Source organism: Ochotona princeps, chromosome 16 (genome assembly GCF_030435755.1).
Source record: "Ochotona princeps isolate mOchPri1 chromosome 16, mOchPri1.hap1, whole genome shotgun sequence".
In the NCBI taxonomy this organism is placed as follows: Eukaryota; Metazoa; Chordata; class Mammalia; order Lagomorpha; family Ochotonidae; genus Ochotona; species Ochotona princeps.
In genome coordinates, this window is record NC_080847.1 from 51823524 (window position 1) to 51838662 (window position 15139).

General features: G+C 57.9%; 1 protein-coding gene across 5 annotated transcripts in view; it reads left to right on the forward strand.

The window, feature by feature from the left end:
- GRIK5 (glutamate ionotropic receptor kainate type subunit 5) overlaps positions 1 to 13216 on the forward strand; it is a 53374-nt gene extending 40158 nt beyond the window's left edge. For all 5 annotated transcript variants that reach the window (XM_058674603.1, XM_004597973.2, XM_058674604.1 and 2 more), the window contains 5 exons: positions 6516 to 6681; positions 7179 to 7404; positions 8376 to 8504; positions 8585 to 8706; positions 12283 to 13216. In XM_058674603.1, coding sequence (XP_058530586.1) covers positions 6516 to 6681; positions 7179 to 7404; positions 8376 to 8504; positions 8585 to 8706; positions 12283 to 12711 — 1072 coding nt within the window. In that variant the 3' untranslated portion in view covers positions 12712 to 13216. The remainder of the gene's footprint in view (positions 1 to 6515; positions 6682 to 7178; positions 7405 to 8375; positions 8505 to 8584; positions 8707 to 12282) is intronic.
- The last annotated feature ends 1923 nt before the right edge of the window (positions 13217 to 15139 follow it).

The following is a 15139-nucleotide window of genomic DNA, read 5'->3' on the forward strand; positions in this document are numbered from 1 at the left end:
CATCCCTCAGATGCCCCCAGTCCACACACACACACATGGCCCTCACTCAGGTGCCTGGTGAGTCCCAGGGTGCATGCCAGGTACCCAGGTACCACCTCCCTGCCACCAGGAGCCGGAAGAGTTGCAAATAGACAGGTGCCACGTCTATGTAGAGAACGCATCCCAGAGATGCTGTGTAACAAGACTCGTTTGAGATGAGCCCTACTGTGGCAGGATTGCCTTGCTCCCAGCTGTGGCATTTGCTCGCCAAGGCTGTGGGCTGAGTCCCTGAGTCCCCTGGCGTGGACATTTGCGAGTCTTAATCTTTTTTAAATGTTTTCAGATTTGCATCCCTTCAGTGGTACTCATTAGTTTCTGTGGCTGCTGCAGAAATGTGCCAAGGAGACAGTGGCTTCAGACCACACGGCTGTTCTGTCATGCTTGGGGTGAACACAGAGTTTGGGCTGGTATTGTGGCATAATAGATGAAACCGTTGCCTGTGGTGCTGCCATCACTTGGCACCCATTTGAGTCCTACCTGCTGCACTTCCCCACTCCATGTTAACACACCTGGGGAACCTGCAGAGGCTAACCCAAGTACTCGAATCACGTTAGAGACCTGGAAGGAGCTGCTGGCTTCTGACTGGACCAGCCCACCTCTGGCCATTGCAGCCCTCTGGGGAGTGAACCAGTGGATGGAAGATCTCTCTTTCTCTTTCTCTTTCTCTGAAATTCTATATTTTCAAATTTTAAAACAATGCAAAAAGAAGTAGGACTTGGTGTCCTGGGCAGTGCTGGCTCCCTCTCGAGGGTCCCTGGAGCATCCCTTTCTGCCTGCCTTCTGAGCCTTCAGTGGCCACAAGCATCCCTTGGAGTGTGGTGTCTTCTGCAGTGCTCGCTGTCACTCATGCTCTCTCTCTCTCTCTCGCTCACTCTTACTCTCCTTCTTCAGCTCCTCAGACCCCCTGGGATTCCATTATACCCTCTTGGATAGTCAGGGCCAGCCCCTGGCAAGATCTTTATTGAGTCACACTTGCAAAAGGTGACATAGTCAAGTTGTGTGAGGGATTGGGATGGCAAATCCATGGGAGGGGCTGGTCCCACATCCCAGACGCCCCAACGCCATAGACTAATGTCCCCAGCACATCCATGGCTCACATACATGCATCATGTGCTGCCAGGAGGCAGAGGGGCTACATGGACACTGCCAAGGTGTACAGGGAGTAATCTGGCCCAGACCCCACGTCAGCAAGGGGCCTGTGGCTGCCTCTGCCAGCTGGCCTTCCTGTCCCATCTGCCTGGCCAGGCGTTTCATGCCTCTTTCTGTTGCTGTCACCCAGGACGACCCCTGCTCCCAGCCTCCCTGACTGGAACCTCTCATCCCAGGCTTGCTTCCTTTGGCACCCCGGACACCCCATTCCCAACACGTGTTTGCTCATCTCCAGATGGATGGGGCTCCAGCATCCCTGCCCTCATGGGACTCATGTTGTAGGGGCAGGGTGCTGGGGGTGGGTGCCCCTGTCCCAGGGGTATGGTTGGTACCTAACTCAGATCAGCCCAACCAGGACCTGCTCCCTGGGCCCTCCTAGGCAGCTTCCACTCCACTACCACCTCCTGCAGCTTCACTCCTTGCCATTCATGTCGGCTCTGCTGCGGAAATCAGCATTCATGAGGCTTCCCTCTGACCACAGCCCCGTCCTTCCCATCCCTCCTTGGTTCCTGTGTGGTGAGCCATTGGCCTCCTGCCCTGTTCGAGAGCCTGCTTCCCATCCGCCCAGCTCTAGGCCGGTGCCTGGGCCATCTTCAGCTCTTGTCCTCACTTCCCCAGGCCATTCTTTTCTTGTGCCCTCCTGGAGAGAAAACCTCCAACCTCAGCTCCAGCTAGCAGCATGCTGGTGTGTCCAGGTCCTGTCTGGCCTGTGACAGCAGATGCCCCAGACCCCCCTTTCTAGAAGCGCTCTCTGGACTGCTCCCGGGCTGCTGGGCCTCTGGGCCCTCCTGCCCTCAGGTTCTCTGCCTGTGTTTCCCTGTGGTCTCCCCATCCCTCCAGCCCTGACTGGTGACCGGTCAGGGCTCACACACCCAGAGCCCTCTGATCACAAATGTTTTTTAATACTTCCTTTTCCACCCTGAGCTAAATTCAAGTGTACTCTCTCTATCTAAGTAGACATTTTAAAAATGAACAGAATGCCCTGCTCGCAATATGAAGGGAAGAAACACACAAAGCAGTTTCTAATCACATGGCAGCAGTAAGGGCCCGCTTGGGTGTGCAGGGCCGGAGGTCAGGAGGCTCCATTTGACATGCATGAGCTTGTAATGGCGAGACTCCTGAACTGGTTTGTCAGCTTGGAAGCAGTTGTCAGGAGTGTGTGCGCAGTCACAAATCCCCGTGGATGTGACTGTTTGCTAACTGAGCTAGTCGGAGGCACCTGCCTTGGTCACTCACTTCTGGGTCCAGGTGCTCTCAGAGCCAGGAGTCTCCCCAGTACAAACAAGAGGTGTCTCTCTGGAGACTTGGACTTAGGTTATATAAAGGCATGTAAAAGACACCCTGGTTATATAAAGGCATGTAAAAGACACCCTGGACTCAGACTGTCACAGGCTGGATTTTCTCCGTTCAGACTGAGCTATGCATTGCCAGACATGCACCCCATCTTTGGGAGCCCCTCTGTCTGGCAGAGTGCCCATACTTGCCAAACATCCCCCGACACCTGAGACCCTGCCAGGACCCACTCACCCACTCTGGGCTTCCTTGGCTGCCTCTCTGTCTCTGCACTTACTGCTGCACTCCCTATCTCCAGGCCAGATCCCTCGGGTGCCCACGAGCACCCCTGACCAGCCATGTCCAGGTCAGAGCACATGTCTCAGAGAGGTGGCGTGCGTCTCCCGGGAACTGGGTGTCCGAGTTTCAGTTCTGTTTGGCAGGAGGTTGTATTGACCACTCCTCCGTCAAGGCCCAACTCCAGAGCCTTGCATGGGGCATTGCCTGCACACTCCACACAGGACCACTGTTGAGTTCATTAACATCGGCCAGGAATGGGTGGGGGCATGAGGGGTCTTCAGGGAGTGGCATGGCCAGGAGGGAGAACAAGGGGGTCCAGGATAAGACAGCCAGCTGACAGGTGTCTCTTCACACTCTGTCACCAGGATGGTGATGGCAAACATTGGCACAGCAGGGGCTGTGGGTCAGGTGAGCTCACGCCTCGCACACCCGGAGGAGGGGCCATGGTCACCCTGCCCGCACAGGCTAGGGGACAGAGATGAAACTCCAAGGGCACAAAGCTGGGCAGAGATGGAACCGCCTGGATTTGGGGACTTTCCAGGTGTCTTTCTGTTACCGATTTCTAATTTAGTTCCACTGGGGCCAGAGAACATCCTCTGTAGGACTTTAATCCTGGCCAACGTATTGAGGCTGGTTCCCAGCCCAGCGTTCTGTCTCTTCCGGCCAGGGGCCTGTGCACTCCTACAGTGTTGTATAAATACAGATGAGGACCAGTAAGCTGACTGCAAGCGGGAGTGGAGGATCTCCACAACATCTGTTAAGATTTTTTAAATTTTTATTGAAAAATCAGATATATAGACAGGAAGAGAGACAAAGGAAGATCTTCTGTCCATTGATTTGCTCCCCAAGAGGCCGCAACAGCCAGAGCTGCACTGATCCGAAGCCAGGAGCCAGGAACTTCCTCCAGGTCTCCCATGCAGGTGTAGAGTCCCAAGGCTTTGGGCCATCCTCAGCTGCTTTCCCAGGCCACAAGCAGGGAGCTGGATGGGAAGCAGGGCCACCAGGATTAGAACTAGCACCTATATAGGATTCCAGCATGTGCAAAGCAAGGACTTTAGCCACTAGGCTACCACGCTGGACCTAGAAAGAGACTTATTTCTTATTTGAAAGTCAGATTTTACAGAGAAAGGAGAGTCGATGAGAGAGATCTTCCAGCCGCCAGTGTATTCCCCAAATGGCCATGATGGCCAGAGCTGAGCCAATCCAAAGCTGGGCCTGGTCTTCCAAGTTTCCCACATGGGTGCAGGGGCCCCAACACTTGAGCCACCTTCTGCTGCTTTCCCAGGCACGTTAGCAGGAAGTTGGATGGGAAGTGGAGCAGCAGGGACACAAACCAGTGTCCATATGGGATGCCAGCACCACAGGATGGTTAGCCTGTTGAGCCATGCCACCAGCCTCTTGACTGAAAAAAAAATTTTTTTTTAATCTGTAATTTCACTTTATTTGAAAGGCAGAGACAGTGAAAGGTAGATAGTTTTGAGAGATCTCTGTCCTTGGGTTTAGTCCCCAAATGCCCACCAGGCTGAAGCCTGGTGCCTGGAACTCCATCTGGGTCTCCCAGGTAGGCGACACGGACCCCAGTACTTGAGCCCTTCTCTGCTGCCTCCCAGAGAGTGCATTAGCAGAAAGATGGGACCAGATATGCAGTAGCCAAAATCAATCTTAGGACTCGATCCAGGAAATACAGCATGTGGGTGTCCCAAGCAAGGACTGAACTGCTGTGCCACAAACCTGCCCCTCACTTTAAAAGTTTTGTTCACTTCCTTTTTAAAAAGATTTTATATATTTAAAAGACAAAGTGGGGACCAGCACCATGGCATAGTAGGCTAAGTCTCCACCTGAAGTGCCGACATCCCATATGGGTGCTGGTTCATGTCCTGGTTGCTCCACCTCCAGTCCAGCTCCCTGCTTATGACCTGGGAGAATGGTCCAAGTCTCTGGACTCCTGCAGCCACATGGAAGACCCAGAAGAAGCTCCAGGCTCCAAGCTTTGGACCAGACAGCTCTGGCCATTTAGGGAATAAACCAGCAGATGGAAGACCTCTCTCTGTCTCTCCTTCTCTCTGTAAAATATGCCTTTTTTAAATTTTTATTTTAAATTTTGAATTGTACGGTACGATTCTGTATAGTTTGGGATTCCCCTGCCCCCAATTCCATCCCCTGACTGATTTCCGCCATATTGTTACAACAGTACATTCCTTCATAAGGAGCTACAATTCCATCAGTCTGCTGTTTAAGTGTGACCAAACATCACTGGTACAGACAATGTCAGACATTAAATCAAAATAAATCTTGTGGCCTGGGAAAGCAGTTGAGAACGGCCTGAAGCCTTGGGACCCTGCACCCACATGGGAGACCTAGAAGAGGCTCCTGGTTCCTGGCTTAGGTTTGGCTCAGTTCCAGCTGTTGTGGCTGCTTGGGGAGTGAATCATTGGATGGAAGATCTTCTTCTCTGTTTCCCCTTCTCTCCGTATATCTAACTTTCCAATTAAAAAAAATCTTTTAAAATAAATAAATAAACTTTAAAAAATAAAAATAAGTCTGAAGAAAAATAAATAAATACATAAAAAAGAATAACAGGAAGAGACAGAGCAAGATAGCTCTGGATGCACTGGTTCACTCCCAGATGGCCGCAGTGGTCACAGCTGACCCAGGCTGAAGCCAGGAGCCCAGACTCCCATCCGGCTCTTTCACGTGGGTGGCAGAGACCCAAGGCCATTGTCAGCTGCCTCCCCAGGCACATTGGCTGGGAGCTAGATCCCTGAAGCAGAGCAGCCAGTTCACTAACTGGTACTCACATGGGCTGCTGGAGCTACAGGCGGCAGGTTTAACCAACTGTGCCACAGTTGCTTTCCTTTCTGTCACACGGCGTGACAGGTTCACCTCCTCGTGTCCCTGCGTGTGCTCAGTGCTGACTCTGTCATCTCCCACCCTTGCAGGCCTGGGTCTGTGGAGTCTCCATTCTCATGTTTGTTGGTCACTTCTCCGAGCGCCTGTCTATCCAGTCATGTTTAGACAGATGACGTGCCTTGGGAATTTTACTGTCCTCATTGTTGAATGCGTTTCTTGAAAGTCTTGGCCCTTTTCCGGCAGGCAGTGAGCTGTGAATTATTTAGAGGCGGGCAGGCCTGGTTTTAAGCTCTCTGGGGGCAGATCCAGCATGGCTTTCCTTCGAGGACTCACTGTGCCTGTCATGCTGCCTGACTGAGTTTCTCCTGAGCAGCTCATGTATTCTAGGAGGTCCCTCCACCCAGGCTGTAGGGCGTGTAGAAGGCTCCCGGGCCTGGGTGAGTCTAGGAATTTTCTCCTTGAACATTTTCCTTGTCCCCTTCCATGGGTTTCACTGCACACATGTTGAGGTTCACACTCAGCCAAAACATTAATTTCTGGAACTCTTGTGAGCTGTTTGGGCTTCTCCTCCCGGCCATGCCACTTGCACAGTCCCAGGGCTCGCCCTTGCTTCAGCCCCTTGGATCATTGCCCTGAGACACCAGGGACTGTCTGCATGAAAGCAGTTTCCTGCAGCGCTTGTGATGGGGCATGGGTATCTCCAGGCTCCGGAAGCAACACATAAGCCCAGGGAACCTGCTCTAGTGCCTTACTCTGGCCAGTCCCCTGGAAAACAGTCACTGAGCCTTCTGCGTACAGGGGTTGCTGGTGGCCCGGGGACTGGGGGGTGCACCATCAGTGGGGTACATGGCCACAGCACAGCGTGTCAGGGGCTCCAGCCTGCAGCTCACCCCTCCCCCCCTCAGGTGGGCCTTCACCTTGATCATCATCTCCTCCTACACGGCCAACCTGGCCGCCTTCCTCACCGTGCAGCGCATGGAGGTGCCCGTGGAGTCAGCTGATGACCTGGCAGATCAGACCAACATCGAGTATGGCACCATCCACGCAGGTTCCACCATGACCTTCTTCCAGGTGAGGCCACCCAGAACTGCCCATGCCTGGTGTTGGGAGCACTGGGCAGGTGGGGGTAGGGGTACAAATCCATCCCCATGCCCCGGGGGAGATGGAAAGGAAATGAAAGTGGCTCTGACAGGAGGACTCGGACCAGGGACCGCAGGGGCCTGGAGTGCCGGGACAGGGCACTCTCACAGGCCCTGCTGCAAGGAGGTGCCAATGGTGACTGTGCGGTTGACCGACTGGTTGGGTAGAGGCCGGAACTGGGTGGGCCTCACCTGTTGAGGAGATGGGGAGAGAAGGAGGTGAACTTGTAGCCTCCCTGGTGTATGGAGGAATGGGCTGGAGAGGCCACAAGGGCCTCTGTGTGGGGCTGGGCGTCTAGGCAGAGGAGCAGTGCCTCCCTTCTCTTGCCTCCCTGCTCTTTTGGGTCTCAGAGACTCTGGGGGGTAGGACTGAGGACAGGAAGGGGCGGCGAGGCCCTCACACCCTCCGCTGGTACGCCCTCTGTCCAGAACTCGCGGTACCAGACATACCAGCGCATGTGGAACTACATGCAGTCGAAGCAGCCTAGTGTGTTCGTCAAGAGCACGGAGGAGGGCATCGCCCGTGTCCTCAACTCCCGCTACGCCTTCCTGCTCGAGTCTACCATGAACGAGTACCACCGGCGCCTCAACTGCAACCTCACCCAGATCGGGGGCCTCCTCGACACCAAGGGCTACGGCATCGGCATGCCGCTGGGTACGGGGCCTGGGTGGGGAAGCCACCTGTGGCAGGTGGGTCATGCTTGGGGGTGGCCTCGGTCAGGTGGTGGCAGCCCCCCGCCAGCCTTGCACCCTCCAGCTGCACAGTGGCTCTGACGGGAAGACTTGGGCCAGGGAATACAGAAGCCTTGAGTGCCAGGACAGTTCTAGGAGCTGTCACTTCCAGCCTTGCGAGGTTTGAACCAGTGATACTGGGTGCTTTTCAGTGCAAGTGGCCATGAGGCATCGTCCCCTTGGCCCGAGAGCCCCTTAAGCGTGAGGACAGTCTGAACCAAACCCAAGGCCTGGCTCAGAATGGAAGCTGGAAAAAAAAAGTGCCTATGGGATTGGCAGGTGAAGGAAGGCAGAGAGAGAGGGTAGGAGGGGGGACCACCTGCCATGGAAACATGGCTGAACCTGGGGCTGGAATCGTACAACCAATTCCTTGGCTTTTGAAGCCAGGGATATTCCAGTGGTGCCCAGATCAGTGGTTTCCTACAGGGTGCACGGCTAGAGCCCAGCAGCTTTGCAGGGAGTCGGTGCTGGGCCAGCAAAGCAGTGTGGCCTGCTGCTTGGGGGACATGTCACTCACTTCCCTCCCTGGCCATGGTGGATGTTCAGGACAGAGCAGATAAGAGAGGATGAACACAGGGCCCAGATGGGAGGTGTAGGGTGTTTGAGAGGGAGGGCCTGAGGTGGGCAGGGCAGCCTGGTGCAGAGGTGTGGTAGGAACTCACTCCACAGGTCACCAAGGGTGCCAGCAGACAGAGGCCAAGGTCACAGGTGGGACTGTGCTGGCAGGTGCAAGGGCGCCTGTGAGCCATGGGGCCAGTGGGGGCTGAGAGGAGGACAGTGTGATTGGAGACCTGTCCTCCAAGTTGGGAAGAGCTGGCAGGGGACAGGGTCGAAGCATGTGAGGGCTAGGGGAGGGCAAGCCCGCCGGCCAACCCCTGCCCTGCCCCGGCCCAGGCTCCCCGTTCCGGGATGAGATCACGCTGGCCATCCTGCAGCTCCAGGAGAACAACCGACTGGAGATCCTGAAGCGCAAGTGGTGGGAGGGAGGCCGCTGCCCCAAAGAAGAAGACCACCGCGCAAAAGGTCAGCTCCGCCTCTCCCCGGCCCCTGGCGGCTGCATGCCCACACGCCTCACCCCATGACCCTGGCCCTTCACCTCGCAGGTCTGGGCATGGAGAACATTGGCGGGATTTTTGTCGTGCTCATCTGTGGCCTCATCATTGCTGTCTTCGTGGCAGTCATGGAGTTCATATGGTCCACGCGGAGGTCAGCAGAGTCAGAAGAGGTGAGGAGACCCGTGTGGGGCAGGGCTGGAACATGTGGGCCACACCTGGTTGGGGCAGAGGAGAGGTCATGGGCCTGGGCAGACAGTGAGGTGAGGGGGGTCCCAAGAGAGGGGCCGGAGGGGGCCTAGGAGGCCACGGGGATGCGGGAAGAGGAGGTGCAGGGAGGAAGGGGAGAAGCAAAGGCAGGAGCCGAGCTGGATGTGGGTAGTGGGGACAGCCTTGGCAAGTGGGCACTGCTCCCATGCCCCCACCCCGACAGCTGGCTTCCCCAGCCCCTCCTTCTGCCCAGTGCTGGCCTCACACCACAGCGACATGCTGTCCCCATTCCCATCCTCCACAGTGTCATCTGTCTTCCCTGTATGGGATTGAGCCACCAAGGTGTGCTGTTCCTGCTAAACCCAACCCTCTCTGGACCTGACATCCCCAATGCCAGCTGACTGCCCCCACCCCTCACAGCCACGGCCACGCCTCGTGGCCCTGCTCCTTCTACTCCCCCCTCATGTGCTCTCTCTTCCTCTCCAATCCACTTTTTTTTTTTAAAGATTTATTTATTTTATTACAAAGTTAGATATACAGAGAGGAGGAGAGACAGAGAGGAAGATCTTCCGTCCAATGTTTCACTCCCCAAGTGAGCCGCAACGGCCGGTGCATGCTGATCTGAAGCCGGGAACCTGGAACCTCTTCCAGGTCTCCCATGCAGGTGCAGGGTCCCAATGCATTGGGCCGTCCTCGACTGCTTTCCCAGGCCACAAGCAGGGAGCTGGATGGGAAGTGGAGCTGCTGGGATTAGAACCGGCACCCATATGGGATCCCGGCACCTTCAAGGCGAGGACTTTAGCCACTAGGCCACGCCGCCGGGCCCTCCAATCCACTTCTAATCTCACCTGGCCACTGTAGCTGTTCTTGGCACCAATGACCTTTCCACCTGGTGTCCAAGGCCCAAGGCCTGACCTTGCTGTGGGGCACAATGGAGGCACAGCATGGCTGACCCCCGCCAGCTCTTCTAAGCCTTTTCCTGGCCTTGTGTGCCTCCTACCACTCACGCTTGCTTGGTGAGGTTCCTTGCTGCACCAGCCCCTGGCAGGAGGGGGAGGGCAGCCAGAGCTGCTCTTCTCTCTCTCAGGCCCCTTGGTGGCCCTGTCCAGCGGTGACCCTTAGGACCATCTGTGGGCTGGTGGTCGCTGTGCTGGTTCTTTTTCTCGTCCATAGCAGCTGCCACAGCCTCTGTGGCATCACAGGAACCCAGGCGCACCTGAGCTGGGTGGGTCTGGCTCCCCCACATCTTCGGGGGAGTCAATCAGAGTTGCTGAGGCTGGAGGAGCCACCTGGGGGTGGGTGCATGCTCCCAGGTACCTGTGGGATTTTAACCTATGGAAGTGACTGAGGACCATAAGGGAAAAGGTAGTGCTAGTGAGAGGAAATTGTACTGCAGAGAGCAGGGCAGGCATGCTGAGCCACCAGGTCACAGGGGCGCTTAGGGAAAGTGGTACACTCTCAGTGTTTGTCAGTGTGCACAGGAAAGGCGGCCAAGTTATCTGCCATCTTTAAACAAAGGGGCAGGGGCAGAAGTGACCGGCTGTAAGGGACAGTCTGCCCCCTGCCCGCAAGGTCTGGGAGATGTCAGAGCATCCTAAGTCACAGAAAGTCAAGGCACGGTGCATGCACTCATCCTGGGGCTGCTCAAGTGCCCTGACACTGGCAGCTGACACCCCCACACCCACCCCGCCCCAGATCCTCTACTCGTGTCAGGTGATCGTGGCCAGAGGGCAGGATGGCAGAGGCCTCCTGCCCAGCTCCTGAACTTCCTGTTTGCTGACATCTGGTTTGGAAGTACAGCTCCGTGCTTCTGTCCCTGCCTGGCTGTCCACAGGCCTGAGCAGCTGTGTGCCTCCACCCCCAGGTTATATCCTCGCACACGCTATGTCCAATCCCTCAGCAAATCCTCAGCCTTCAGACCAGGTCCCATCCCCTCCCCCTACCACCCGATCCAGCCACCACCTTCTTGGCCTGGGACGGCCTGTTGCTTCCTGCCTGGCCCCTGCTCACCACAGCTCCACAGTGATCCTAGAAAGACACAGCAGCAGTAAGCCTTGTGGTGCAGTGAGTGAAGCTGCTGTTCTGCTTCTAGCTCCCTATGCATGTGCCCAGGAAAGCAGCAGATGGCCCAAGTGTTTAGGTCCCTGCCACCATGTGGGAGACCGAGGTGGAGCACTTGGCTTCAGCTTGGACTTGTCCTGGCCATTGCAGCCATCTGGAGAATGAACCAGTGGATGGAAGATCCATCCATCTCTCTACTCCCCATCACTCTGCCTTTCAAATCAATTGATGGATCACACACACACACACACACACACACACACACCAGCCATGGCTTAAGCCTCTCACTGGCTCCCATGCGATTCACAATTACAACCAAAATTCTTCCTCAGGCCTTGTCTCCCCCTTCCCCCTGCTCACCTGTCCCACCCATGACCTTTGCATGCTGTGCTGTGTGTCCAGGATGCTGTGCCAGGTCATTTGGGGCCCTCTCTTTGGGGCAGTCTCCCTTGAGCGTCCTGTCTCCAAACAGTGTCACTCGTACCCAGCACTGGTCACCACTGAACACACACCGCACATCAACACTTGTTGTTTTCTTTTAAGATTTATTTAATCTATTGTAAAGTCAGATATACAGCAAGAAGGAGATACAGAGAGGAAGATCTTCTGTCCGATGATTCACTCCCCAAGCAACCGCAGTGGCCGGAGCTGAGCTGATCTGAAGCCAGGAGCCTCCTCCAGGTCTCCCACGCGGGTGCAGGGTCCCCAGGCTTTGGGCCGTCCTCAACTGCTTTCCCAGGCCACAAGCAGGGAGCTGGATGGGAAGCAGGGCACATGCAAGGCAAGGACTTTAGCCGTTAGACTACAGTGCCAGGCCCCCACTTGTTGTTTTCTAAAGTGTGCTGTGTTTATGTATTGGAAAGGTAGAGCAATTGAAAGAGGGAGAGACTAGAAGCCTTTCAACCACTGGTTTACACGCCAAATGGCCACAATAGCCAGGTCTGGGCCAGGCTTGAAGCCAGGAGTCAGGGACTCCACTCTGGTCTCCCACGTGGGTGCAGGGACCCAAGGGCCTAAGCCGTCTTCTGGTCCTTTGCCAGATTTGTAGGGCACTGAGTCAGGAGCGGAGCAGCGGGCTGGAGCCTGCACTCTGCTGTCGCAAGCCACAGCCTAACTCGATGCACCACACTGCCAGCCTGCAGACTTGTTATTTTCTGTCTGTGCACTTGACTGTGACTTCCTCAAGGGCAAGCGTTCTCATTTCATCTTCTGGGCTCACCAGAAGATGAAATCACCAGGGCTCAGAACAGTGCTGGGGTCCAATGCATACTCCTGCTGTGGTGACTGCAGGAATAGGGTGGGCGGCAGAACAGGAGAGGGGGAATGGTGGCAGTTAGAGGCCTGTGCTGAGACAGGCTGTGAGAGATCAGAGGCCTGCAAGGGAAAAGCACTGGGCAGTGGGGAGGTGAAGACAAGACTGGGCGCCGAGAGTGGCAAGAGGGGAGGGTCCCCGATGTGACTCCCCGCGCTGCCCGCAGGTGTCCGTGTGCCAGGAGATGCTGCAGGAGCTGCGTCACGCCGTGTCTTGCCGCAAGACTTCCCGTTCCCGCAGGCGCCGGCGCCCAGGTGGCGCCAGCCGGGCCCTCCTGTCGCTGCGTGCTGTCCGCGAGATGCGCCTCAGCAACGGCAAGCTCTACTCGGCCGGCGCGGGAGGCGATGCGGGCGGCGCGCACGGGGGACCCCAGCGCCTCCTGGACGACCCCGGGCCGCCCAGCGGCGCGCGGCAGCCCGCGCCCACGCCCTGCACCCACGTGCGCGTCTGTCAGGAGTGCCGGCGCATCCAGGCGCTGCGGGCCTCTGGGGCCGGCGCGCCTCCGCGTGGCCTGGGCGCCCCTGCCGAGGCCACCAGCCCGCCCAGGCCACGACCTGGCCCTTCCGGCCCCCGCGAGCTGGCGGAACACGAGTGACCACGGGCAGAACCTGGACTGAACGCAGGGACACGGCCCGCCCCAGGCCCCTGCTGCCCCCGCTGCCTCAGCGGGTGAAGAAGAGGACTTGTGCCCGGGGACCCGGGGGCGCGGGCACTCGGCCCTGGCTCCATTGTGGACTCCAACCAGGCACCGGAGCCTGCCTGTGCCCTCTGGTGGACTAGCGAGAAGGCGCCGTGGACGCCCGCACCCCCACCCCTCCCGGGCAAGCAGCCCCCAGGACCGCGGGACCGCGCCCAGGGCGGAGAACGGCTGCCCAGGACCCCGAAGCTCGACGCGACCCTCCACGCTTCTGGAGGGGGATCGGGCCTCTGGACAGGTGGGCGTCCCCTGGCGCCTCTCCATTCTTCTCTTTCTCTCCTTTTTGGGGGGAGAAACCTCGGAATTTCTATGAAGTCCCCCCCCCCCGGGAGGGGGTCTATTGGGCCCCCGTCCCATCCCCCGCCATATCTCAGTCCCTGTTGGAATAAAAAAACAAACAAAACCCCAAAACTGGGGATACCCCGGTCTCATTTCTTGGAGCTCCGGGAATTGGAGGCGTGGCCCCTGTGCTCGGGCCTGCCTGCGGCCAGCAGGTCACCCCAGGTCCCGGCAGCCAGCCTCTCTCCGCTGACCTTCTCTCAGGACGGAGGGCGGCTGCGACAGAGACCCTGGGACAGATGGAGGGAGATGCAGAGATCTGGAGAGGCGGAGACACCGGAAACGGAGCCACAGAGAGAAGCCAGATGGGGCTGGGGGAGGGGAGGGCCTGGAGCTGGTCCCCACGCGGGAGCGGGGGTGGTGCCCACGGCGGTGGGTGCGCTCCGCGCCTGTGCCATGGGGCACGTGTGTGCGCACGTCCGCGAGCCCCGCTGCGGGTGGGTGTCTGGGCCCCGGACTCTACGTTTTCGCGCAGCCGCGGGGAGGGAGTACGGGGTGCCAGCATGGGGCGCAGGGGAGAACCGCCCTGGGCTGGCCCAGCGGGGGCGGCTCTCCCTTGCCCGCCCTGCTTCTGCGGCTGGAGGCTCCTGTGGAGACTGCAGCTGAGAAAGGACAAGTGAAGGTCACCGGCACAAACACACACACACACACACACACAAAAACGAGGCCGAGCAGAAAGGAGGGATGGAGAACTGAGGTGGAGAGGGACGTGAAGAGCGGGGGCTGAGCGGGGAGGAGGCACGGGCCTGGGGGCGAGAGAAGGGGAGTGGGCAAAGGCAGAGGTGGGAGAGCGAGAGGTGGGACGCCGTGAAAAACTTCAGGAAGACGTCAGAGCACCGAGAAGGTCGGGGAAGGGCTGGCCCTGGGCAGGGAGCTGTCCGTTCAGCACCCGGCGGCAGCATGACGGGCTGCAGCGCCTCAGCAAGAGCCCCACTCCCTGCTGTGTGTGCACCCTGGAGGGGCAGGGCGAGCGCCATCTCCCTTCCAGGACCCGATCAATGCTCCTACCCTGGGCCTGGGTCCTGCGAGGTGACCAGAATGAGACTGCTCTCATCTCTGCCCCCCTATAACCACCCCAATACACACAGGGCAATACCATGAAGCTCCTCTTCTCCAGGGGAGGGTGGGGGTCCCCTCGGCTTCTGAGCCCCTCTGGCTGCCTCACTGGAGCGCAGATTCTGCTGTGTCTCCTCTGCGCTTTACATCTGGGATCCTCCTAGCTTTCCAACCCTGTGCCTTGGCTAAGGCCCTTGTCTCTGTCACCTTCACCGGCGTGTATCTGTCGCTGCTTCCCTCGGTTCTCAGCTGTGTCTTTGCAGCTCGCTGGCTGTGCACGGTGTGTGCTTGGATCTTCCCTGGGTCTCCCCGTCTGTCTCTCGGGGCCAAGCTCCCCTGTCCCCCTCCATTCCTGTGACCTTCCTGAGTCTTCTCTCCCCGCGCTGACTTCCGCAGAGCCTCGAGCTGGGAGCGCCGTGCACAGTCATCATTCTCGCCAGACAGGTGTCTGAGGAGGGCGGGCAGAAGTGGGACATGAGCCTGTGTCTGGGTGGGATGTGGGGCGGAGGGGGCCAAGGCTTCCCCCAGCCCAGATGAACAGCAGGACCACCCTGGACCCAGGCTTGCCCCACCTCCCACCATTCTCTCCCATGCTCCAACAGTGCAGGGCCACACCTACAGACCAAGGTGTGGGGAGAGAAAGGAATGGTGGCGACCAAACTGCTTCCCCAGGGTAGAGGGACCCCACCGCTGGGGAAGGGGTGTCTGGGGGCCGCGCACCTGGGTTAAAAGATGTGACTCCTCCCCCTTTCCAGTCTCCATGGCAACAAGCTGGTCTGCAGGCCCAGCCTCCTCTGCTACAAAGTCAGCCTTCCGGGTTACCATGGCAACAAGGGACAGCCGGCAGATGGGATGGGTCAGAGTATGGGATGGGGATGCGGCTGTGGGCACTGGGGGACACCTCCCTGTACCTTTCTCCTCTTGGTCTCCT